At 52.9% G+C, this 26,945-nt stretch overlaps 1 protein-coding gene across 3 annotated transcripts in view; it reads right to left on the reverse strand.

Annotated features, from left to right (window-relative positions):
• The window catches only part of CDH22 (cadherin 22), a 76,165-nt gene that overhangs the window by 15,155 nt on the left and 34,065 nt on the right, over positions 1 to 26,945 (reverse strand). For all 3 annotated transcript variants that reach the window (XM_027693901.1, XM_027693902.1, XM_027693903.1), the window contains 5 exons: positions 23,597 to 23,716; positions 14,003 to 14,170; positions 12,825 to 13,012; positions 11,724 to 11,977; positions 4,564 to 4,700 (listed from right to left, as the gene is read on the reverse strand). In XM_027693901.1, the coding sequence (XP_027549702.1) occupies positions 4,564 to 4,700; positions 11,724 to 11,977; positions 12,825 to 13,012; positions 14,003 to 14,170; positions 23,597 to 23,716 (867 nt within the window). The remainder of the gene's footprint in view (positions 1 to 4,563; positions 4,701 to 11,723; positions 11,978 to 12,824; positions 13,013 to 14,002; positions 14,171 to 23,596; positions 23,717 to 26,945) is intronic.

The raw sequence follows: 26,945 nt of genomic DNA on the forward strand, positions 1-26,945 counted from the left end.
TGCGATTAGGATTGTTGGAGTACACCCATGATGAAAGACACAAAGTGCTTGACTAATGCAGGCTTCAAGTCTGCAAGGCCAGAAACTCTGACCTGTGCTTTCTCTACCTGTGTGCACACACCCAACACACGCTCCAGAACACAGTCAAAGGCTCAGCAAGCAGGTCCTAGTGCCAGGAAGAGCAGCAGAGGGGGTGGATGAAGCTATTTGCGTGGGTGGCACAGGAATCTGCCCTCGCAGGGCTCTGCCAAGCAGCACCTGGCCCAGGGCCAGGGTGAGGGTGGCACGTGCAGGCTGAGGGCAACTGGAAAGCAAAAAAACCACCTTCCATTGCAGCGTCTCTCCTCGGTATTCCAGCTCAGCTGACTGACATGCAAATTAGTTTAATTATTTCTTCTTCTAAAATAAATTATATTTTGCAGTGGCTGCAATATGTTGTGTCAGGCAAAATTACATTCAATATTTTTAAACTAATTGATGTCAGCCTTGAGAAAACCTGATTGACAGCAAGCGAGGAAACTAGGCTGCTACCTAAACGCTTTCCTAAATTAAAATTAAACATGCCGTTTTTCTGCATTTCCTTCAGGAGTTGGAATGCTATTAATCTGAAAAGACTGAGGAAAGAGACATGGAAAATACACAGAACAAGAGGGAGATGCTGGAAGCACAGCCGTGCAGCACGGGAGATCCAGGCTGGTGACTGGCAGCTGCCTTCGCCAACATGGGAAGAATTATTTCAGAGCCACTGGAGCTGCTGCGGGTGGGGGACGGAATCCTGCCCAGCGCTTCCATGCTGCTGCATCTGCACTTGCTTCAACGCAACTACCAGCATGGTTCAGGGCATGCACTGAGTGCCAGCTGGACCCCCCATGCCCAGGTGCCACATGGCAAAACAGGCAGCACTTGGACAGGACAGGCAGTGTCAGGACTCTGGAGCAGGAGATGGTCACAGTCCTGCTGCACAGCAACACTCTGGCTCAACACTCAAATGCTTCAGCCACATCCCAAAGTATTTTTCTCAATGTAAATAATCACAGGAGTAATCTAAACAGGATGATATTCTCATCTTGAATGTTCAGACATGAAATGCCAACTTGCCCTCCCCCTGAGCTGTGGATGACTGAGTGCCAACAGGACCAACACTGGGCAGTTCTGGGCAACTGCTCACCAACGCTGGAGCTCTGCAGCAGCAGCTCACAGGGATGGGAGGGGACCAAGGATACTCAGCCACCCCTGTCATGGCAGGAAAGGAGGAACCAGTGGTTACTGTGCTGGGATGCAGCAGCTACTACCCCTCTAAACCTGCACATAAACTCACAATAAAGCACTTTGCATTTTTACCCCCAAACCTTTCCTGTGGAGCTCCAAATCCAGCCACTGCCGAGGCACACGTGCCATGTGCCCTCCTGCCTGCCCAGAGCCGTGCAGGGTCTCACACACCAAGGGGTGCTCGGCAGCTTCTCTGGGTCTGAGGAGAGGCCAGGGCACCGTGGGCTGCCACGTGCAGCCGCAGCACCTGGGGCAGCCCAGCTCACAGGCACTGCTGGGTACAGCGCACAACCTGCTCTTCTGTGTCAACACCAAGCTGGTACAATACTGAATTCAAAATTTTTATATTAGTAAGGAAGCCAGAAGAGGCAGGAGTGGAATTTATTCCTCACTACCTCAGCGAATTGGGAAAACAAAACACAGAACAGAAGACTGGGATGGGCCACTGCTCTCCAGCCCCGATGCCACGGCCGTGGAGCACAGGGTGGGTTTGTAGCTGTTGGTGCAGGTCCTGCCTGCAAAGCAGAGCACTGGTGGCAAGGGCAGAGCAGGGGCATGCCAGGGGTATGGCTCCTCTGACAGGTGGCTACATCAGAGGCTGGAGCTGAGAACGTGGCTCCCTGCTGAGGGGATACAAAGTGGAAGCAGCAGTTAAGCCAAGTAACACATAAATGGCTCTCACCTCTCCTGAGTCTTGCCCAAACTCAGCAGCATGAGAGTCATTAAATCGCATCCAAACACAATGCTCTGATTAAAGCCAGTCTCCAGCAGGAAGATTTATCATCTCAATTACCAGCAGTGGACACAGCAGTCAAGGCCTCATCATTTTACATGAGCAAAGAGGAAAACAGGAAGAGAATCACTAATATTAGCCCAAGGAAGGTAAACAGCTTGCGAGCAAGATGAAGATTTATCTGTGGAAGTGCTTGGCCTGGTCCCAGGCCAGATTAGCTGAACAGCCCCCGTGTTTCCTGCCAGCTGCCACGCTGTGAGGCCAAACACTCCAGTGGTCCCTGGCTGGCCAAGGCAGCTCATGCTGGGGGTGCCTGGTCGGGGGGGCAGAGCTGCCTCCACTCCTCCTGCAGCAGCAGCAGCCCAGCCAGCTCATGGGCACAGCCAGGCACCTTCTGCAGCTTTTCTTACTGCTCTCAGAGGCAAATGCACTCTGTGGTATCTGCAGGTGGGATATGTGCCCCTGGACACGGTCTTTGCTGCAGGACAGGACTCTGCAGGGTCAAAGCACAGCTCCTGCATGGAGTTGCTCGAGCCTCACAGGCTCCCTGTGGGAACAAGTGCTGCCAGAGGGCTGTCTGTCCTTCAGCCACCAGCAGTCAAACCCTGCTCAGGACAGCCCTGCCGCAGACTGGGAGGGCAGCTCGAGGCGGCCACAGGGATGCAACATCTTGTGCTTGGCACTGAGGGAATCGGGTGGGCATGGGTTCCCACCATCCCCAGCGAGCTGGAGCATCAAGCACAAGTCTGGGCAGCAGGACGCCCAGTTGGCTCGTTCCATTCCTCCTGCCAAGTTTACATCTCACTGAGGAAAGGGAATATTTTACCACTTGCCTCTGCTGTAGCTGGTAAGGTCCAGCCTGGTGCAGCAGCCCCTGCATGCCCATGGTGAGCACCCCCAGCCCCTGACACCTGTGTGCTGGGAACTGCACTGCTGGTTGTGCTGCTGCCAGCGTGGAGGCTCCCAGTCATCCTGCATTCCACGTTCCCACTGCTGTGGCTGACCCCACTTCACCAGGCACAGCCTGACAGCTGCTGCACAGCCCCCTCTGAAACCCCTCCATCACTCAGAAGGCTGTACCTTTACAACTGCCCTTTCCGCCAGAGGATTCAGACATAAATTGTACTTTAAATTCAATATCAGTCATTAATATTTCATGATTACAAAACGTTAAGGATAATGTCACTGGGAGGGATGTCTGGGCAGTTAAAACGGATGAGTCAGAGCTCACCACGGGAGAAGTCAGAGCACTGAAGAGTCTCCCTGGTTTTTGAAGCGATCCAGCCTGACAGGCTTCCCTGCCGGAGGGGAGCCACAGCATTTACTGACTTGTTCTGAAATCCCAGCCACTGCGTGTAAATATTGTCCTTCTGATTCTTGTCACCTCACGTTTCCTCTGGATGCTGAGTTGTGCTGCAATGCCGCCCTCCCCTCTTCCCAGCAGAGCCTCCCCATGGAGCCCCCAGGACAGGCCCTGGCTCAGCAGTGGGCTGCCCTCCCTCTGACATGGCCAGGCAGTGCCAACACACCCGCCCATCTCCAGGCCAGCCAGGGCTCCCAACAGTGCCACAGCCAGAGAGGGCAGGGTGACCCCGGTCAGCTGGCACAGTGTCAGCACAGAGGGGCTGCGACACGAGGCAGAGGCAGAGACATCCCCCTGGGCAGCAGGGGTCTGGCCAGGGCCACTGACCCTCCTCTCCCTGAGCCACGGGGCCTGGCTGGGGTGGGTGGCAAGATCTGACCTCTGGGACCCAAGTCAGGCCCCGACTCAGCTCCTTGAATGTGAACAGCACCTTCAACGCTCAAGAACAAGCAAAGAACCAAGAACCAGAACTCCTGAGGATCTCCTAGAGTGAAGCCTGGGCAAGGTTCCTACCCACAGACAGACAGGCCTTGGCACACATCAGCAGGCATCAGGAGGTGCTCTGCAGCCACAGAGGCTCCCTGGTACCCACTGTGGGATGGGAGGCAGAGCACAGCAGGGCCCAGCCTGCCCTAGTGACTTGCATATCCAAAATATGGAAAACTTGGAAGAATATGGCAATGCCTTTCTGTTTCCCAGCATGATGCCTGGGACACTCTGCCCCCACAGTTTCCCCCCACTGCTGCAGTGCTGGGACCATCCCACACAGAATGAGCCCCAGCAGAAACAAGTGCTGACAGCCACTCAGTGCCACAGGGCTCCAGCTGATGAGACATCCACAGGCAGCACCTGACTGATTTTGGGGGATGCAGGCAATGTGAACATCCCCCCCCGGGAGCCCCCAGTGCCACTCAGCAGGTGTGACTGCGGGGATCGAGCTGCGCAGGGATGACTGGCAGAGATGGTGCATAGATAACACAAATTTGATTAGTGTTCATCAAATATACTATTCGACCATGCTCCCTTATTAATGCTCGAGCCTGGAAGAGTATTTTTAGGTTGTCTAGGGAGATGTCAGACTCGGTGCTGCTGCATTTATGTTTTTTACTTCAGCGTTGATTACCACTCGCGTCTTGGCCACCCCTGCAGTGACAGCACCCATACTTCTCCCTCTGCACACAGCACTCCTCCATCTCACCTGCTTCCATCGCCAGGACAGTGATGTTGTGCCACCCTGCTGTTTCCCGGTCCAGGACCTTTCCTGTCACAATGGCACCTGTTTTGGCATCGATGTCAAAGATCCTCTCGGAGTCCGTGCTGCGGTCGATGGCGTACCTGTGACCAGGCAAAAGGGGAAACTGTGAGCAGCTGGATGTGCCAAGCCCACCCTCGCCATCAGCCCCAGAAGTACTGGAATATAACACAGCAGGCTCTGTTTCACCACTCTCATCGTCCTGTGCTGCAGGATGGGACAGGAAGGGCACATTTCTACCAGGCTGGAAGCCCAGAGCTCTCAAGTCAAATGAAAATGCGGCTTTCAGTGCATGAAGTGGAACTATGCACAGACTGTGGACAAGGGGAAAAACCTGCTCTGATGGGAACCTTATGCTCTGGATAGACAGAGTGATACAGAAATTGTGGGCTATAACTTCACTCATGACTCTGGGAAGCTTCAGAGCTGTAGGTTCAGGAAAAGCACAAACCCAAACTGAAGCTGAGCATGTGCACCTCACCTACTACCCTCTCTGCTGATCCTGCCATCACATCCACCCAGGTGAGAGACCTGGAGTGCAGCACAGCAGCACACATGAGCCAGACCTGTGGACACCCTGAACTGCAGCTACAGCAGGCACAAAGGATGAGGTCTCCTCTGCACCCACACTGAACCTGAGCAACTGGTGCAGCAATCCTGGCAGCAGCGAGGTGGGCAGCAGCCAGCACCCCCCATCAACACAGCACATCATGCCAGCAGCCCCGAGATTTGCCCTATTTTGAGCTTCCCACTCCCACAAGAAACAGGTTGAAGAGCTCCTCCAGCTCTGTCCCCAACTGCTCAGCAGAGACTTCTCACAGGCAGCTCTAACTCTTCTCCTTCAGCTGCTCCAGTGCTGCCTCAAACAGCCCCCTCCCTGGGGGGGGAGCCCACATGCTCCCCGTGCCACCTCCGGAGAACATGATTCCCACTCTCCCCAGGGCAACCCTACAGCTCACAAGGAGTCACACACCAGGTTTAGTTCCATGCCTTCACCACGACACCACAAGCCCACACCTGTCCCAGTGGCATGCCCTGCGTTTGCAACCATTACACACAGAATTAAGCAAACCAACATTAAATCAGGGCACAGTGAGATATGAGTTCCTGGGGGAAGGGGCTGGAAGGGAAGTCCAATCCAGCTGAGGCCCTTGAGCACAGCCACAGCACAAATAACACACACCACCGCTGAAATCAGAATTAGAAATCCAGAAGGCCTGCAAATCACAAACAATACAGCATAATGTTATTGTGTACAGCATCTTTCACACACACTGAATCCCAGAGTGCTTCACAGAATTAAATAATACAAGACAGCAAAGAGTACAAAGGATAAATTACCAAAAGGAGGGCTGTGAATAAATTAAAGCCTTCAGTCACATGTTCAACCACAGAAGGAAGATAAATGTAGGGACAAAGCAAACTGGAAAGCTGATGAGGTAGGACAGTACTGAGAAGCCCCATTGGACAGGAGCTGAGCAGGACAGGCTCCAGGCCAGCAGCAGGTTCAGGATGGGGGAAGTGGTCTGCATTCTGCAGGGTAGCTTTCCCAAGAGCCTGTGTGTGGCAGCCAGAGTCCAGCTGTGGTCTGTGGGTCCATCATCCACATGGCTCACAGCTGAGGAACACCAGCTCACCTTCTGCATGCAAGGATGACCTTTGATGGCCCTCTGCTCTTCTGCCCCAAGCCCTGGGAGGGGACCAGCTGCAGTGGGAGTGCTTCCTACAGAGCCCCTGTCCATCCACACAGCTCCATCTCTGATGGAGGGACACACAAAGGCATTCCTATGCTGTGTAATGTGTTATACAGTTCCATGCTAACATTCCCTAGCCCTCTCCCTTTCAGACAGATGGGAGAATGAGAGAGAAAATACAACAGCACTTGCTTGTAGCTAAAGAAAGACATTCAGAAGTCACTATCTAAATTGCATTTGCACACAGCCACATTCTAGCACATTCTGCACCCACGTGGCCTCCTCCCCCCTGGCATTTAGAGGAGATGGACATCTGTCACACAAAGCCAGGCACAAGCTCAGGCATCTCCAAACTAACTGCCAGGGACTGCCTGTGTCTTCTGCCCCAACTCTCAGCTGGAAGATGAGCCTCTACAGGCACACAGCCAGTTCCAGGAGGGACAGCGACAGTGTCTTGGCATGTACCACAGCCTCTCATCCACTCTGCTTGCTCACTGCAAAGGGAAAGAAGAGGTCTGGCTGCTCTGAATTGTACATCAGTTCAATGTTCTGCTGGAAAGAGGAACAGAAATTGGGATCACAACACCCAATACCTTTCCAATAGCATAACTGATGTATTTACATAACCACTTTCATTGTTCTCCCACATCACCCGACCTCAAACACGTCCTGCCTTCCATTCCAGTTTTTCATACTGTTAAGTTCAAGATGGTACTTCACCCTCCCCACAGCTTCCCTGCTTCTTGAGTAAGCACATGCCTGTTTTGATCACTCTTGTGTCATTGCTGCATAAACAGAGATGTCTGTAAAAAACATCTACACAGAAAAACCCAGTTAGTGATGGGAGACACCCTGAGCCCAGACACATCTGACAGGTCTGCCCGCCTGGCTGGAGGGCAGGAGGATGGCAGGGACAACTCCATGTCATGCCACCAAGAACCTGTTCTTACACTTCTCATTGCTTTGCTGTTGAGGTTTTCTTCTGTCGCTTCTGAATTGTCTGCTGAGGCCAGACTGCCTGTACCCCATGGTCAGGGAAAAACAAACCAGAAATCTGATCCCATTGTCACCACTGCTACAAAGAATGGCCACCTCCTCAGCAATGAACTGGGGAAGGAGATGGAGCTCGATGTGCTGCCTTGGCCACAGCAGCAGGGCTGAGCCTGCTGCCACACACTGTGTCTGTGGAGGTGGGTCTGCAGCTCTCTGCGGGTCCAAATGCCATGGAGGCTCTGGAGCACTAGGCTGGTGTGGGAGCTGGGGAGGGACACAGGGACGTCCATCCTCCCCCAGAGCCATAGCCATAACCCCCTCAGAGCTGCAGATCACACAACAGACCTCACCTTCTAACAGCTTATGGCTCATCCCGCCACACTCATTCCCATCATTTTGTGCAATATGACCTTCACCAACCAGCCTCTCCACCTCTGCTCCTCCAGCTTCATATTCACCGGTCCCACTGAAGTTAAATGGTGTTTTTCACCTGGGAAGAGGCAGCATTTAATCCCTGATCCTTCAGGTACCCAGAGACAGGACCTGTGTTCATCCTTTCTGCAGCTGGTGTTCCATATCTGGAACCGCAGTCCCCAGCTCTGATTGGGATGCAGACCTTGTACTCCATTTCCCTCTCTTCCTGCTGGCACTGCCTGTTGGTTTGGATGTTACAAGTGACTGTTTAATTTCGACAGCTTTCTTGGTGCTCATCTTTCTCATGAATGCATTTCTCAAGCAGTTTGTTTCGCTTCTCCCCCGAACGCACCGAGGAGCACATTTTAAGCCATGTGTTTTGTTAATAGGGAGCTTTTCAAACACTGTGTGAAAAGCTTTTTGTTGTGTTTGGTTTTTCCTCCTCTGCCTTTTGTATTGAAGCAGGTTGTAGTTCTTGCTGTGCTCTTGGAGTCTATAAAATGCCCATGTCCAACACGTGTCTCCGGATTTGGCAAGCACCAAACAAGAATATCTCTGAGAACCTTAAATCCCAAGCAACATCTTCCCGGTGCTGATAAAGCCTGGAACATACACAATCAGAGCATAGGCTCCCGCTGCAGAGAGAGAAACAAAAGGCTCCCATACAAACAGCCTCACATACACAGTCAGTCTATCACTGTATTACTTCATACAATGGCTCAGCTGAGAAAAACTGCACTATGCCTGGAAAATACACAGCTAAAGCCAAAAAGCCAACTGGAAACTAAATTTGTTCTGAAAAGGAACAGTTCCAGCTTTTGATAGGCAAAAAAAAAACAAGGATAGAATAAAATAAAAGGAACTGGACCTCTAGAAGGGCATTTCCCACACTGATACCACAGTAGGTTTTGTGCCCCTTGGCCGTGCTGAGCTCAGCATGGCTCCCTTTGGTGTCACTGGGAGGGCTTCTCTGACATATGGGGTGCTCTTTGGGTGCCCCAGCTTTCCTCCTGCCCAAGGCAAGGAGGTGCCAGGGGCTCTGCAGCCATGTGCAGCTGGAGTGGGGCAGCAGGCAGAGCCTCAGGGATGTCCCCCAAGAACAGAGGAGCTGGACACCCCTTCAGCCCTCACATCTTTGTAACAGGTCACTGCCACCCGGCCTGGCTTGTGGGATGGGATTTGTTCTTAAACCAAGTGACCGCATTCTGTGGGACATGTGGATCATCAGGAGGGCAGGGGAGCCACCAGGCTGGAGTGTGCCTCTGGCAGCTGCTTTGGGCAGCACAGTAGGCATCACACAGCCTTGTTCCTGCAGGCCTGAGGCTGGAAACAAAGAGCCAAGGGCACCTCCCTTCCCATTTGGCTAAAAATACCTCCCAAACCTCGTTACTGGCAGCCTGGTGTCAGCAGGACCTGGAAACCCTGACAGAGCTGATTTCTGCTCTGCTGTCTCTGGCAATCCTTGTTCTTTCCTGCCTCAAGGGGAGAGTGCATCTCGATATGACAGGAGGTTGTGGCTCTCTGCTATTTACAGGCAGAGCCAACACACAGACCAGAGTCCAGGAGAGCAGCCACTGCAGAAGCACAGTCGTGCCTCTGCTCCCACCTCCGGCAGACGAGGAGCAGGAAGTTAAAGGGATCCGCTGAACTGCAGCAACTTCAAAGAGTTCATTCCAACTTCAAGGAGCCGAGGATCAAATGCTGGTCATGCTGTCAGGACCAGTTGCTCTCTAAACGTATCAGAGGTGAAGTACAAGTGCTGGCTTTTTGCGACTGTACTCCGGAGCAGCACACTTGAAACGCGAGGTGACTTCCTGCCATCTCCTGCTGATGGGTTAGTGTCACATCCTGGTGCTGCAGGGTGCTGGCATTAATGTTTGTGCACCACTTTGAAGCTGTGAGCAGCTGCCTACGCAGCAAAGTATTTTATTAAATTGCCTGGATAGCCAGAGGACAGGAAAGCAGGAGAGATTCAACTGCACCTTCCTCCTGCATTGGTGCTGCATCAGCACGACCAATATCAAGCTGCTCCTCCACTTGGTCTGTGCTAAGATGGCAGGGAAGGCTCACCCAGCTGTGCTGCCACTGCTCCTGACAGCAGGGACTGCCGGAACAGAGAGAGTGGAGGGATAGATGGATAGAGACCAAATGTCCCAGGGGAGCATGGGGGACACAGGATGAGCTACCTGCCCAGGGATAGCTGGAGGGAGGACATGTATTTGAATGCATCAAGCCTGACAAGGGAAAACACATGGCAATTCCCAAGCTGCAGCAGATGCCTGGGAGTCCTGTTGGCTGGGTTTTTGTGCCTGAGCACGAGGCATTGCCTAGTCTGGCACCGAGCTCACTGTAGGAGAGACTTCCATAGCAAAGTTTGGGCTCTAACCATCTTGCTCCTGTGCAGTACTTGAATCTGCTTCTCTCTGATTCAAGTCCCCGTAGCCTTCTGCACAGCAGTAGAGAGCCTCCCTCCACTGCTTTCTTTTGGTCTGTCTGCAAACAATGCGGCAAGCTCCACAGGGAAACAGAATGAAGAACAAGAAAAAACAAGAATAAGAGTAGTTCTATCCCCAAGGCCCCTTTCCTACAATTACGGGTCAGAAAATGAAATCTATGTTCTCTAGCAGTGCTAGAAACAGTCAAGTGAAAAAGCACATGCACACACGTGCACACACACAGACGTGGGGACAGACCATGTTCCTGAAGGGTGTGAGCTGACAGCCACACGCTCAGAGGCCAGAAAGAAGTCAGACACGTGGCCTGACTGGAGAGTCACACAAGGTGAGCAGAGGTATGTCGAGAACACATCCAACAGTCAGCACCCAGTAGTGCAAGTGGTGCAGCACTCGCATACACAGTTCCTGGCACGCCATGGCTGATTTCATCCTCATTCACCCCAAAGTCAACTTTCAGCATCCAGCTTTGTGACACAGTACTCTCTTGCTAGCTGCCAGGCATATGTGGATGGCAGCTTTCCACGTGCAAATTCTTTTCTGAGCTTTCTAACCCTCTCAGTCTTCATTTCCATGAAGATCAGGAGATCCTCCCTCACCCCACTGTGAAACGGTGCATTACCCACAGCTGCCCTGAGCAGGCACCCAGGAGCACCATCAAGCAACTAGTGCTGTAACTGAGCCCTCCCCGGCCTGTCCCCCTCCACCTCACATCCCTGTCCCTCCCAGTCTATCCCTGCAGGGCTCTCAGTGCAAAGCCACTGCTGCTCCCTGGAAGTGAGAGGCTCCACGGGTGCCTGCAGCCCCACCAGCACCTGGCACCAGAACACACATTTCAAGGAAATTTTCCACACGTTGAGGATGTTTTCTGAACACCAGATTTCCAACCCAACTGCTCGTGACTCAGGCCAGTTGGCAGAGCCAGAAGGCTGCTTTGTGCCTTAGGTAATAACAATTTAACAAGGTAACAATCTCTTTAGCCACAAATTAAATGGAAATGGGAAATGTCCTGTGCAGATAAGCTGCTGCCTGGATTATGTCCCCTGCCCAAATATAAACTCCTCTGATCTTTGATCCTATGCACACATGCACGCACACACAGCCAGGCTGTGGCTCTGCACCTCCCAAGCCTCACCTCATTTATCATCCTTCACCACTGTCCTCCTGCCACTCCTATAGTCTGGCCTGTGTCAGGCACCACTGCAGACACCTTGCTGTCAGCAGCAAGGACATGCGAGCATCACCCAAGCCACCTTCCCTGACACTCCCTTGCACTCACAAACCCATCACCCGTCAGTGATGTACCTGTCACCTGTGAGACGGCCGCGCTGGCTCGTGCACAGGCTGCCACTCACCTGCCACCTGCCTGTCCCACAGGACACTCTCACACACTTGGCCACACGTGCAGCATTCACCACCTTTACCTGCACTGTCCCACCTCCTCCATCACAGCCAAATCCACAGGCCCCCCCCAGGCCACGCGTGTCCCTTGCAGGTGACCCCACGCCCGCGGCAGGGAGGGGGATGACGCGAGGTTGGGATGATGCGTTACCGGACAGGGTGGTTCGCTGTGTCCGGGTCCAGGGCAGTGACCACCCCCACGACAGAGCCAACTCGTGCATCCTCCTGCACCTCCATCAGGTTGGAGGGGGGCCGGAACTCGGGGGGCTCGTCGACGTCCAACACTGAGACCCTCACGATGGTCTGGTCCCGAAAGGTGCCCAGGTCCACGAACCGCGGGTCCACGAACTTGTTGAGGGCCTCCACCACAACAGTGTGCACTTTTTTTGACTCGTAGTCAAGAGGCTGGCATAAGGGAAGAGGGTAAGCCACAGCCAGCCCAAGGAGCCCCCCTGCTGCCCCTTCCTTCACCAGAGACATCAGGGCAGCACTAGAGCCCCTAAAGCCACCCGCTCCCAGGCAGTGTCTCTGCAGGAGTCTGAGGGCTTCTGCTTTGCCCTCCTGCCAGCAGCACCCACACTGAGGGGGCAGAAGGAAGGGGAAGTCCCCAGCCCACTCCCCCAGGACCCCCAACAGGGTGCCTGGGCTGTGGGCAGCCAGGATTCACTGGGAAGGCAGCAGAGCATGCACTGCACATGAGCAAGTTCTGATCATTAATCACTCCTCTCTTATTTCTACAGGGTAGGTGAGCTGAATACTGTGGCCTTGGAGAACAATCATTCTTTTCTGCCTGCACCAAGTATTTGCTTGATTGTTTTTGCCACCAAAAGCAGATACAGTAAAAGTGCTGTTGGTCAGGTACAGGAATTAGGTGGGCATTTTTCTCCCCTAACAGATGCTATCAATAACAGCTGTAAGAACTCGTCTCTGTAGCTCTACCCACGGTGTCCCCTCCACACAGCTCTCTGCTTCACTGCCACCCCCGAGCCACCCTGGGGCACTCCAGCAGGCACTGTGTGCTGCTTCTTTTCAGTGTCTCCTGCCAGACACTGCCCTGCATTTTGTCATCCAGGCAGGGCAGAGACAGGTCTTTCCCTGCATCAGCAGGCACAAAAATGCAACTGCTACTGCCAGAACAGCACTCAGAGGAGCATTTGTTTCAGCTCAAATGCAACTGCAGCAGTCCCCAATGGAAAGGGCCCTCCCGGGGACCTGTGCCCTCCCTGCCCAACCAGCCCTCCTCATCTCTCACCTTCTGTACCGTGATGACAGCCTCTTGGGTATTGCTGTCCGTGGTGACTTTGAACATCTCCACCCCTTCCTCATCCTTCACTTGATATGTCATGTCCGTGTTCTCCCCGACATCAGAGTCCTCAGCCTTCACCCTGCCGATGGCAGTGCCCACGGGGGCCGTTTCAACAATGCTGAACTGATACATCTCTGGAGGAGATAAAGGTACCAGGGTCACTGCTTCTGCCTGTGAACCCCCCCAGTCTGATAGGACCCTTTGCAAACCTCCCTGGGGCACCCTTAGGCTCTGAGGGCTGCCCAAACTCCACTGCGTCTGTAGTCCCTGAATGCCCCAGCAGGAGAAAAAACACATACCCCAGCCAAAAACAAGGGCTGAGGGAAGATAATTGGGGAGTACTGATGTGCCAGGTGCTGGGTGAAGTAAAGGCTGATTTCTTCATAGACTGCCTTGCAATCAGTGCTCTCTGATTCCTTGCAAGGATTCCTTTACCATCTCTGATTTCTAGGAGACACAGCCAAAGAGCTGAGCCTCCTCCAGCTGCAGCCCCTTCCCTGGCCTGCCAGGCAGGAGCTGTCAGGCTCCACAGTTGGTGTGCACTGCACAGCCCACTCCTCACAGCAGGACCACCCCCACCTTGTTTCAGGAGGGTCCCAAATCACACACAGGTTTGAGCCATAGGCCACCAGCAGTGACTCGGAAAACAGACCTGTGTGTCACCAGGCTGCTGTCCATGAGCAGTGTCACCGTGCCTTGCACTGGGGCAGAGTGTGCCAAGCTCTGACGCAGGAGCCAGGAGGGGCCAGGCCAGCAGCTGACAGAGTCCCTGCTCCAGCTCTCAGGAGACAGCAGCACAGCAGACCTGGCTGCCTTCTCCCTGTTGCTCAGAGAGGCCTTGGGAAAAGGCCAGCTCTGCTCGTGCTCTCCCACCACACAGCCCTGCTTGCTCTCAGAACCACCACCAGTGCAAGAGTCTTGCCGGGGGCCCTGGACAAGCTCAGTCAAGGCAGCTGCCCCTCCATCGTGCTGTCAGGCAGGGACACGTTCAGACCCAGGCCAGGAGCTGCGCTTGCCTCAGTGCTGCTGCCCTGCCAGCTTGGCTTGGCTCAGCCTGCAGCTTCCATCCCACCACCCACTGGGAACCAGGACATGGGTTCACCCCCACAGCTGCTGGGACTTACTCTGGGGGAAGCGTGGTGGGTTGTCATTGACATCAGTGACCACGATGGTGACCGTGGTGGATCCCGACAGGCCGCCCAGCTGTCCTGCCATGTCTGTTGCTCGGATCACCACCTCGTAGCGATCCTGCGTCTCACGGTCCAGGTCAGCCACGGCCGTCCGGATCACACCTGGGAACCAGCAGGACACAGCGTGAGCACAGGCAGGTCACGGAGATCTGAAGAGTCACAGACGGGGTGAGGTTGGAAGGGGCTGCCAGAGATTACCTTGGGCAAGCTCCAGCTCTGAGCAGGATCAGCTGGATCTCCCAGCCCCTTCACCAACCTTCATGACCCTTCCCTGGACTCACTCTGGTATGCCCACAGAATCATATTTGGCAGTCCAGAGCCAGACATAGCACTTGTGTCTCACCAGTGTCAAGTAGAAGGGACAGTCACCTTCCTTGACTGCTGGGGACACTCTCTCCAACACAGCCCTGGTGCTGCTGGTCACAGTGTCTGCCGGCCCCTTCACAGAGGTCACATAAGCAGAAGCCAACTAAGGGAAAAAAAGGGCTTTGGAGAGAAGAACAAGCCCAGGGGGTTGTCAGCCAGGCAGAAACATCCCCCAAATCCCCCCGAAGCCCTGGAATAGCCACAGGCCCAACCTGCTCCCAGCAATTCTCCCCATGAAGCATAAAAGAGTTCCAACTGCTGCTTCTCCCGTGGGCTGCTGGCAGCTCCCACAGCGTTAAACCCTGGCACAGAGGAGGCTTGTGCTTCTCTCCAGGGAGGCCGGGAGCTGGATGGAAGATCTGTGGGGGCCAGAGGATTGGTGGGAGCTGGAGTCACAGGAGCAAGAGGACTCATCCTCATCCTCACCCAAGTGCGGGGGCTGTGCTGGGGCCAGCCTCAAGGTCTGCACACAAGGGCTCTGTAAAAGCCCAGGCTGAGTCACCAAACCCCTCTGGCACAGCTCTGCAGCAGCCCACATATCCTGATGTGCTGAGCAGGAGCCAGGCTTGCTGCAGCACCCCTAGCAAATAATGGGTGTCCTCTGTCTCACAGGGGCCATGGCCCGAGCATGCCTCGGGGGGCTCTGTGTGTTTGCAGAATGATGGGGACAGTGCACTTCCAAAAGTCTATCTGCAAAAACTCCTGGCTTTCAAGTGTCCCTCTAAGGAGACCAAAGGAGACAACACACATGCTCTGTGTCAGAGAATGCACTGGAGCTTAAAAAAAAAATGTATGGTGTGGCAGTACTTCTTATGAAGTCTCTTAAAAACTAGTGTTTATAGGTCCCCAGTATTCATCTGGACTTGGGGGAACTGACCAGGACTAAAACATAAAGGAACATAAAACAAGAAACAAAGAGCAATAAACCCCCGAAAACCATGTGAATGGCAAAAGTTACCATCTCCTATGTCACCCAGGAGGGTTTCATTTACATGGAAACAAAGTAGAGAAGAAACATTTTGAGAATGAAAGAAAGAAAAGACTCTGCCCTGAGGTGGCACCAGGGGCACACAGGAGTGCCTACAGGGATACAAGGTCATTAGCACCACATTCCAGTCCCAGTGTGCCAGCAACATCCCAAAACAGCAAGGAATCAGCTCAAAATCCCCTCCAGCTCAGTTTTTTAGTGTTCCCACAGATTTAGATATTGGTTTATGTTTTTCTGATGCCTCTCTCTTCCAGCCTTTTCTGTTTAACTACCAGCTTTACCTCCTCCTGCTGTGAACGGCAAAATCCATCCCTGCTTTGTTCCTATGAGTAATCCTGCCCGGTGCCAGGGACGATGGTAGAAGGGGCTGCTGGAATGGGTCTACAGTGAGGGGTCGGACCCAAAGGGAACAAGGAGCAAACAGCAGAGAACCGTCCAGTAGCTCTGAGCATGTTCCAAGGCATTTGCTGACGTGCAGCAAAGCAAGCAGTGGCAGAGCACTGCAGCCCCAAGTCACCTGGCTCCTGGGAAGCCCTCAGCACAATCTGAGCACAGTGGAGGGGAGAACAGGGTGCAAGTGGGCTGCAAGGAGCCAAGATGTGGCATCAGGGACAGACCTCGAGGCTTCCAGGTATCAGCCCTCCCCAGTCAGCTGGGTGCCAGTTTCCCTGTTCAGGTGTACAGCATGACCTTGTGCACCTCCTGACAAGGGCTCACATCACAGAGTCACTGCTGCAGTGGCCCAAAGGCAGTCAGAAATGCCACTGAGCTGGGAGGATGAAATTCCTCCCCCTTGCTCTTTACATGACATTACAGGTGCAGCAGGAGCGGGCAACACAGTTCAGGAGACATTTATTGCTCCTGTCCTTTCTGAAACTAGCAATTATTCCAATGATTATCATTGTTAGCATTTATTATAAAAGACAAAACCACCATTTAAGATCCTTGCCGTTCCTCAGTTCTCATGAAGAGGCACAATTTCACTCAGCTTCCTTTGTCCCTCTGTCACTTCATGTTCTGTAATTACCTGGACCCCTCTGCCTTCAGCCCCACAGAGCAGGGAGTGGGCATTTACCCTGTGATGGGGGCCGGGGTCTGCTCTGACCCCCTCGTTTCTCCTGGCTCTGCTCAGAGGAAGCCATTTGACAAGGAGTCCCACCCCACCTCACACAGAAGGGGACACAGGAAAGGGTGGGAAGAACACTTCTCCAGGCACTTGTCCCAGTAAGGATGGAACCCTCCCACCTGGGCAGCAGGATCAGCCCTGCACAAGCACTGAGGGCTCAGGGACCAGCCCCAGCTGCTTGTGCTGACAGGCCTCTCCTGCCACTCCACTGCGAATACAAAACCTTATTTCTGGGCAAGCACTATCTCATTGAAATTTAAGCAATTCTGTTAATTAACGGGGTCTGAAGCATTTTATAATGAAAATGATTCATGTCAGCACAATAGTGATGGATTGGGATGAGAGGGAAAAAAGCTCACGCATTCACCAAGGCTGTAATGACTTAACTGAGCTGCTCGTAATGATATAGCTCATAATACTCCATGCAAGATGGGAGGAAAGTGCTCAAGCACTTCCCAGAACACCTCCAAGGTCACTCGTCCCAATGGGGAGCAAGTCCAGGCTGTTTGGCACGTGCAGAGCAGGGCAAATGGCCCCAGCCAGCTCTGGTTCTTCCAGCAGCACAAGGGAGACAAAATCCCTGCCTTTGGTAGCGGTGCAGACTGACCAGAAACTCCCTCTCTCAAGGTGCCATGTGTCCATCCATCCTGGAAAAGCAGGGGTCTGCTGCAGGTGAACTGCCCTGTGCCCCAGCAGGATTGTCACTGGGAGGCTGTTCCTAAATTCCATGGGCCACACCAGGGCACCACCCCAAGAGTCAGGCTGGTTTTGCCTTCTAGGCCAAGGTACCACTTACCATCTGCTGGTGGCTGTGACAAATCAGGGTCTCCACACATGCTCCACATCAGTTCCTTGAATGTGGCACTGTGGGTACTGCCTTAAACACCCACCAGCACCAAACCTGCATGGTCCCACCTTCCAGAGCCAGGACAGCCTCTGCTCCCAAAACCTGACCCCCAGGGACTCTGCAAAGCAGCTGCCAGGGATGGTGACAGACCTGTCCTCAGGGCACAGAGGGCAGGGGCAGGCACCTTTGCACTCAGAGCATGGAAAAGTCATTGCTATCATCTCCCAAGATTCACCTTCTTTCCAGCCAGAAACTCTGACAAACCTTGTCCTTCCCAGGCTCTGCTAACAGAGCAAGAACAACCTCCAGCTCCGACTCTTCTCCCCAGTTCTTGTCAGCGTCTGTTAGAGCTGACTAGTGAAGATGTGTGGTGGCATACCCTCTGGTACAAGGCACATGTGGCATTCCAGCATGATCCAGATTAATCAGTATAATTACCAGGCAAGGGGACACTTACAGAATCACATAAATACCATCGAATCTGCTCCAACAGCAGACACTCTTTGGGTAATAAAAACAAAGCAGGACAAAGCACTCAGCAGGTAACTGCCTTCCAGGAATTCCATCATTATGGGCTTTGCTCTGCTCTCAGGTACTTCTAGGTCAGATGTCCACATCCTTGGAGAGCATCTGGACAAAGGACCTTCCAGCTGAGGGCAGGAGGAGCAACAAGCCAGAAAGTCATGGAGTAACAAACATGGATTTATCCTCAGGAGGTTCCTGGTCCAACTACAGCTCAAAGCAGGCAGATGAGATTACCCATGGCCATGAACAGTCAGGTTTTTAGTATCTCCAGGGATGGAAATGCCACCTTCATGGTGACAAGCCTTGTCATCCTGCCATTTGTGTCTTTTTACTGTGCGTGCCTGAGAAGAATCTGGGTCTGCCTTCTCTACCCCCTCCTATTTAGCTGGATAAAAAAGACTCGTTACTCTCAGCAGCTTGGTCAGTTAGAGCAAAGCCATCTCTGCCTCAGGCCAGGAGTGGCAAGGCACCTGCCAGCAGACTGCAGATTCCTCACCTGTGCCCTCACTTGCTTGCAGGGACACAGAAATACCAATATATCTGCCAAGACACAAGTGCTGCTGGAAGCACACATCCTGGAGGAGGTCAGCCCATGCAGGAGGGGTCTTAGCCCCAAGAACCACTCCATCTGCTCTCCATGCACAGCCCCCACTCCTGTCCTTTAGCTCAGCACAATTTGGGAGGCAGAAACTACAGGAGGTCTGAGCAAGGTGCTGGGCACAAGGCTCAGGAGCTTCATGGCTCTTCAGCAAATAAGGTACAGGGCTGAGATCCAGAAATGGAAACATTATGGCTTCATCAGCATAGCCAAGATGACCAAAGTTACCTAGAAGGGTGCAGAATCATTGGGGCTGAGGGATGCTGCAGCTGGAGATCTCTAACACAGTACCCTTCACAGCAGGTGGCCAAGTCATATTCAAACCAGTGTGCCATGTAGCTTCCAGGGCAGCACTTACAGAGACAGAGCTACTGCCACTTCTCAGAGAGGAGCACCTAATAAGGGCTCATTCCAGGCTGGAATCAGCCTTGCCTATGCCAGCACAGAGGGAGGCACCCACAGTGAGCTCCAACAGACAGGGCAGCACACTCACCCTTCCTTTGTCACTTCTTTTAGCAGCTAAATCCCTCATCATTTAACATTCATTCCCTTGGCACATTAGTAGATACACTCTAATTTCCTCAAGATGACCAAACGTACAATGTGGTCCCAAACCAGCTGAAGTTCCTGCACCAGTCTCTGAAAAGGACTGTTAATGTTCAGTCTTGCTATTAAGAGCAATCCCCTTAAATAAATGTGATTTCTCTCCAGACTCTCATGCCCCACACTCAGAGTCCCTCATGCCTGTGCACAGCTCTGGTGGATAAAGGATGGGGATGGGGCACAGCCATGCACAACCTCCTGGGCTCACAGGACAAACACATACTGATGTACCTGTGCTTTCAGGCACCAGGGACTATTTTTAACAAACTGGCAAGAACAGCAGAGGAACACGTTCTGCCTCCCACCACCACATCACACAGACCCAACAGCTCACCAGCCCAGCTCAGTGTGCTGATGCTCCCAGTCAGAGCGGCTCTCCCAGTCCAGCCTGACTGCCCCAGGGCAGGGCTGTGGTCAGCCTGCAAGGGGAAAGGCTTATAGGGATGAAATAACTACTGACTGCACACACAAATAACCATCAGCTTCATCCCAGCAGGCTGGTATCTCGAGTTTGCTCTCCCCAGCACAAAAACCTCTAAGCCCCTACCTGCTCAGTTTTCAATCAGGACACAGGCTCTAGAACTTAGGAGCCGTCTTAAGTCATCACAAATGCCAGACTGCATTTCAACTACCCTTTGAGTCCTTCTGCTTTTTCCCTGCATTCAGCGGAACGACAGGTTTTAAGAATAACCTCTTCCTTCCAGCAAAAAGCCAGGTTCCCATGCACTCTCCCGAACTGACAATCCCTTGATTTTAAGGAAGGCACCGAATATCAGGAGGCCTGTGGTATTATGTGCTGTGACTGTTCTGTAGCAGCAAATAACCCTGCAAAGGGATGAACAAGACTGCTGGAAACAGGGACACCAGGTTGTGTCCCTCCCTGGGTGTCGAGCATTTTCAGGTTCCCTCCCAAGGCTGTGGGCAGGGATCAAAGGCAGCAGTGAGTCTCCAGCCACACTGCCCAGGGATGAGAAAGGGCACTGCAAAGGACGTGGGAACAGACACGAGCAGGCAGGCACAGCTGCCTGCCAAAGGAGAGATTTGCCCCCATAAAGGTGAATAATCTGCAGAGGTGCAGAGAGTGCAGGGTGATATAAAGCAACATGAAAACACAGCCTGCAGATTTAAATGCACAGATTTCTCCTCTCACGTAAATGCACTGGAAGCCACACACTCACACGCCCATCTCTGCATCTTAAAAGCGTCGGCTTGAAAGATCTTGGTGAGGATGAGATTCCTGGAGCTGGCACTAAACCTCCTGCCCCACGTCCCTCTGGGCAGAGCTGGGTTTGTGGCCCAGCAGTGGTGAGGGGGGGCTCTGCCATCAGATTAGTGCTCTCACTGAGAGTCAGCACCCACCAGAGAGGCAGAAGTGGCTGTTTCCCAATGGAAGCAGTGGGGCAGAGGTGTGTGATCGTTCTGTGAGGGCACAGACTCCTCCAGCAGAGCAGGGCAGCCACAGCCTGGGCACTGCAAGGAGCAAAGATCAGCTGCACCCCATCTGCAGACTGACAATGAATGAGGAAGGCAGCACAAAGCTTACACAGGACTAATGCCTGCAGGCTCTTGCAAGAAGCCACCGGAATATTCTTACAGATGACACAGAAAGTCTTGCCTTCACAGTTTGTGCACACAAAGCTCCTCACTAACATACCAAAAAAGTCAGCCTGGACCTTCAACACGCACAGGGGAAGTTCTTGAACCTGATTTGGGGTACACAGCAGGTGTTTCAGGCTCTGAAACTTAATTCTCAAGGCATGAGAGTGGTTGGTGTATATGAAAGAAAGAAAAGCTCATGTGCATCAACTGTGCTTTCTCTTCACCATCATTCAACACAGGAATCTTCCTACAGCACAAATGCCATGGTGCTGCACCCCCTACTCCAGTGGAGTCATTTAGTCACTCATCTATCTCCAAAAAGACACCTGAGACACTCTGGGCATTCAGGGCTTACTGAATGGCAGGACTTGGCACAGCACAGCATCCAGACGGTTTGGGTCTGCCTGTGAAAGGTCCATTGAATATGAAATCCCAGCTGAACACTACAGCTGGTAACATCCAAGAACAGGAGACAAAGTAAGCTACACATGGTCCACATCCTGTGCTCAAGTGTGCAAACCACTCTTGTTCATGCCACACCTGTGCTATGAAGGAGGGCGTGAAAAGAGCTGCTTGCAAAGACAAGGAGGGAAGAAACAAGCCAAGCTGGAAGGAGACAGGGGCTGAGGTGGTGTGCAAGGGAGCACATGCAAGGGAAGGCAGAGAAGGAGGTCAAAACCAAATAGGGAAAACAAATTGTTCTTCATTACCATATATTATAAGAAATGTAACATGCCAGAGTTTTATGGTTCTTTTTATGGCCATTAATAACAATGGTGGCTCTGAGAGTTATGCTGCTGCTATGGTTAATTAAATCTTATGCTCAGGGCAGGAGCGGGGCCACCCCAGGCAATCAGAGCTGGATTCCCACGTGCAGCATAAAAAAACCCCTATTATAACACAGAGTGGGAGCAGGACAGGATGTGCTCGGGTGGACATGAAGAAATGTCCACGTGGGCCAGCAGTGACAGAGGGGCACGAGGCCACAAGACAGGCTGCAGCCACAACCTGAGAGGCCAACAGGTTGAGCTGCACCTCGTGTTCCCGCAGCCCTGGCGGGGCAGCTGCCACAGGCCATTTGCAGCTCAGACATCACCAGAGTCAGCCCCAACACCTGTGTTAGCGGCCAGATATTCTGGGAACAGACAGGCTCAAGAGGGGCTGAGGACTCTTCTGCAGACTGTCAGCAGTTTCACTGCTATGAATTACAAGCAAATAGAACAGTAAATCAACCCCCCAGTGTACGAAACAGCCAGCTTGAGAATTAAGACACAAAAAGTCAAGGAATCAAGAAGCTTGGATTCCCAGAGTGACATTAATTCTCACCACAGTCCCACAGGGCACATTTTAGTTTATGCCTTAATACAGAGCATTAATGTGGCAGGAAGCTGAGCCTCTGCACGTTCTGGCTTGTGCAGTTTGCTCCCAGTGGTCCCTCTCCATTCTGGCAGCCAGACTTTCACTCGCACAAAGCTGTCTCAGATTAACAGGATCTCACGTGCACCTGAATTTTCAGTGTTTAGCCTATTGTTCATAAACACACAGTATAAAACAAAGCAAATCTGGGAGACAAGAGAGCCCAGCTGCAGCAGCTCCTGAACCAGGAGCAGGTACAGCCCCAACCTGCTGCTTGTGCCCTCTCTGCACTGCACCAGCCTCTGTCCAGACAAAGGCAATTCCCACCACGTATCCCAGTGATGCTGGAGGAGCTTCCAAACTCCCAAATCTGAGCCTTCCTCCAGCAGCAGCCAGGACAGGTGGCACAGCCAGGGCAGTTCCAGCTTCCCCACAGGCACCAAACCATTGTCAGGAAGTGCACAGTTTAATGACGATGCAGTGGCTCAGGCACACAGACCTTCCTTACACTCTCCTTACACCAGAGTCTCCAAATAAATTTCACCCTGACTTACATAAAAATAGCCTTAGAAAATATCTATCAGCACAGACACAGATCAGCCTGACAGAGCCTTGGCACTTTAGCCCAGGGGTTGATCTCAGCCTCTCTCTCATTATGGTTCAGCAATAGGGTGGAAGGGACTTTGCTGTCCAGTTTTCCAACACAAGCTGCAGCTCCCCAGCCTGCTTGTCCTTTGACAATTTTTCATTAAACTGTGGGCACTTTATTGCATGCTTTGTGCCTTAAATATCTCTTATTAGCATTTGAGTGTCTCACCCCTTAGCAAGCTTGTGAGGCTCCCATTAAGGGTAATGAGAGTCACACTCCTGGGAGGCAAGGAGAATATATACCCCAACATCTCCTGGTTATGGTCTACTCTAACCAGTATGTCAGAGCATCATCTGCCAGGGATTTATTACAGAGGCATTTTACAACAGCCCCTATTATAAGTTATTAAGGAATTGAGCAGCTTCTACTGTTCTTTCATTAAATATTAATGGAACATTTATAAACCAATCCTTAATTTAAAGTGTTACCTTTAATCAAAGCCCTGGTGATAACGATGCAGCCTTTGGTAAGGCCCCTTTGGTAGTATTTAAACCTTCTACAGTGAGATTTTATGTGCCTGTGGGTGCACTCCTGCTCCAGGCACAGAGCTCAGAGAAGCTCTGCCAGTGCAGGGGCAGACCAGGCACTCTGGGCTGGCAGCTCTGGGTCCTGCCCGCTGCAGGGAGGGCGTGGAGCTGGGCAGCACTTTGCAGGGCTGCTGGGCTTCCCCTCCAAGACCCCTGCCACGGAACCCACCCAGCAACACTCCTGCCTTGGGCACCCAGCGTCGGCGACCAGCAGGGAGCACAGACCTGTGCTGGCTCACAGCCATGCTCAGGATGTGTAGCCAGGCTGGGGTCTCCTGCCCCAGCCCAGCTGGGTGCTGCTCACCTGTTTTGCTGTCCATAGTGAAGTGCTGGGTGCTGCTCACCTGTTTTGCTGTCCACAGTGAAGTGCTGCTCGCCCTCCAGCACGCTGTAGACCACCCGGGCACTGCTCCCGTACGTGGGGTCGTCAGCATCAGAGGCCATCACCTGCATCACAGAGGTGCCTGCAGCAAGGGCAGAGAGGAAAACAAAGTCAGGGAGGAGCTGAAAAGAGCAGCACAAACCTCAGAGCAGGGGCCAAGACTTGATTTCTTGCAAATGCTGCGGGAAACAAGAACAGCTGGGTGCAAACGCAGCATCACCTCCCACAAAAGCCTGGGATCCAGGACTCCAGACACCGCTGTGAATGCCCCTTTCATGCTGCAGGGTGGCAGGACCTTGGGCCACCTTGGGGCAGGACCTGCTCTCCAGGAGATCACTGGTCTGAACAGCTGGGAGTTTTTCTCCCACTAGACTTCTACTGGACCATCTGGGAAGGAGCTGGGGATGAGATGTTACACCCACACTTGCACTTCCTGTCAACATAGAGCAACATGGTCACCTCCAGCCTACAAGAGAATCCTCCCAGCTAAGGCCTGACCCACACTGCAGCAGGCAGACCTGCACAGGGACAACAGCCACGGGAGAGGAAAGGCTTTTACTTGCCCAGAGCCAGACACAGCACCACCTACTCATGCTCTACACGTAGCAGGGCAAGAGGACTACAAATTGGATAAAAGTCCATCAAATGTCTGCAATTAAGTTATTGATTTTCAGGGCTGCCTCATTAAACTGGGTACTTCACTCCAACTGCCCCTGTGATGGCTTTAATTTGACATCATGTTCAATTTGACAAAAGCAGGACCCAGGACATGAGGATGGGGGGCAGGAGCAAAGGGGCTGAGATCAACAGAGACAACAGAAGGGAGGAAGGAAGGCAAGCCTAATCCTACCTACAGACACCCTGAGGAAGCAGGTGGTGTGACCAAAGTGCTGTGAGAACAGGCTACCCAGTTCCACCTCTAGCACCAGATTCAGTGCATCCCTACCCCAGAGGTCAAGCACTGCCACCAGCCAAAGTCAGAACATTCTCTGTTGCCACATCTGCATCAGGCAGAAAAGGAGTTGGAGCCACCCAGATGGAGATGGAGAACTCCAATCCCTGATGCCTTCCTCTTCCCTTGTCAGGAGACCACAAGCCCAGAGCCTGCAGGCAAGCCAGGGAGCTCCTGCACCAGCCCTGCCTGGGTTTGGGCAGGAGATGAGACAGTGCAGACAGCAGTGCTGCTGTGAGCAGCTGGGATGCACATGCTCCCCTCAGCCCAGTTCACTCCGATCTCCTGGAAAGGGTGTTCACTGAAGAAAATGAGCAGTTACCATGGTTGCTTTTCATTCTCCCTGGCAGCCTCCTCGGAGCTGCAGCTCTGCTGATAACAGGAGAATCCCCCTCATCGGTCTTCAGCAACAAGCTAGTTTGAGTCAACTTATTTATGCTTTGCTGTCTCCAGTGAAGTTATGGTGCATCCCTGCCAGGCACACCAGATTACATCACGGCAACACTGGCTCTCTGCCTTGCAAACAACTGTTTAAGAAATACTACTGCTGCATTTCCTCCTCCTCTCCCTGCCCTCACACAACTCTTTCAGCAGGTATGAGCCAAGGCAGATCACCCCCACACCAGCAGAACGCCCTGGCATGTTCCCTTGGGAAGCTTCTGATCAGAAAGCAAAGAAAGGGACCGGAGAAGGGAAATAGCATGAGGTTCTCCAAGCATCCCGCTCCCAGAGAAGCCTCCTAGGGATGCTGGAGGTGTCAAAGTCTGAGAACCACAAAAAGCAGTACCTGCCCCTGACAACAGACAGGGCTCCCCCTCTGCTCAGCCTGGCAGCAATCAGATGGGAGCCCACGCCTGGTGTTCACAGCAGCACCCACTCCTGCACCCATCACCACCACAGCAGAGCCTGCTGACCCTGCACAAACACCCCACACTCCAAGAACCGGTTGTTCTTGCCTAGGAATAGGAGATCCAAAACTCACCCAACACAAGCCCACTGGTTATTTTCCTGCACTCGCCCTGTGCACAGCACACCCTGAGTCAGGACTGCACACATGCAGGCAGAGCAGGTGCTCCAAGGACTACACCACAGCCTCCTATTCCAGCCACCTCTGAGCAATCACCCCACAGATGCCAGAACAAGGATCATTAGAGGCGGGCTGTCCACTAAAGGTTTGCGCCAGGCTCTGCATCACATGCTGCTTCTCGCAAGGTGCATTCACTCAGCTGCATAATTCACGTCCTAATTCATCCCTGCCAGGCACAGCTGTACTTCCTGTGTTCCAAGATTCACCTGAACTGCAAAACTGCAGCAGTGCCCCCCCGGGCCAGGATCTGTGCTCACCCATAACTGAGTTTGTGTCTCCATTCTAAGCCATGCCCTGGACAGGTCAGGTGAGCTGCTGCTCTCAAGTCTGCCTGTGCCAGCACAGGAGGCTCCTGGCCCACAGCTGCTGGGCACTCCCAAGAACTGGAGCAACAGGGCAGCTGATTTAGCTCCAGGTCTCAGGCGTGAGTCCCCAGAGCTTTTTGCTCTAGGGCAAGGGGAACCAAGCAGCCTAAGGGACAGTGCAGCAAGGCACCTTCACTCAGAGGCAGCAGGATGGGGCACACTGCCCTTGGACAGCAGCCAGCAACCCTGGAGGTGATGAAGGTTCTGCCCCTTCCCACCTGCCCTCATAGTATCTCATTAACAAATGAGCAACAACAGGCAGGTAGGGAACATTGACCCCATTTTGTAGTGTGTGAAGGTGCAATGCATCCTGCTCAAGGTCACCTACTGGGTATCAGGACCTATGAGTTCAACTTTACAGCCTCCTCTCTTAAACCCCACTTACCCCTTTTCCACCCCTCCCTCCCACTCTCTTTCCATGTGAAGAGCACTGGTCTTGAATTCCAGTTGACCACGGTCCCCTCCTTCCTGCAGAGACAAGCCTTCCCTGGCTCCCACCATGCTTCAGTATTAGTCCCTGCTCTCCAAGCATAGCACTGCCCACAGCAAGTACAGCATGTACAGCTTTTATTTAGTTTTCTGGCACGTGCCTTAGCCATAAAAGATACACGAAATAAAATCGAAACATCCATCATGTGCTGTATCACCCTCCTCCCATAACCAAGAAGCCTGAGCTCGTATCCAGAGGGATAATTAGACATGTAAAATGAGATAAGGTGTTGGCTCCTCCCCTGGCCAGCTCACCCCACAGATCCAGAGGATCCCTGTCCGGGATGGACAGGAATCCACAGGTCCTGGGCTCTGCAGAACACCTTTGGAATACCAATGCACACCTCTCCTAGCATCCATCACCACCTTCCCACAGGACCTGGAGCCTCTGGGGCCGTTTCCAGCGACCCTGCATGCA

Source organism: Neopelma chrysocephalum, unplaced genomic scaffold (genome assembly GCF_003984885.1).
Source record: "Neopelma chrysocephalum unplaced genomic scaffold, ASM398488v2 Primary Assembly neopelma1_94, whole genome shotgun sequence".
In the NCBI taxonomy this organism is placed as follows: Eukaryota; Metazoa; Chordata; class Aves; order Passeriformes; family Pipridae; genus Neopelma; species Neopelma chrysocephalum.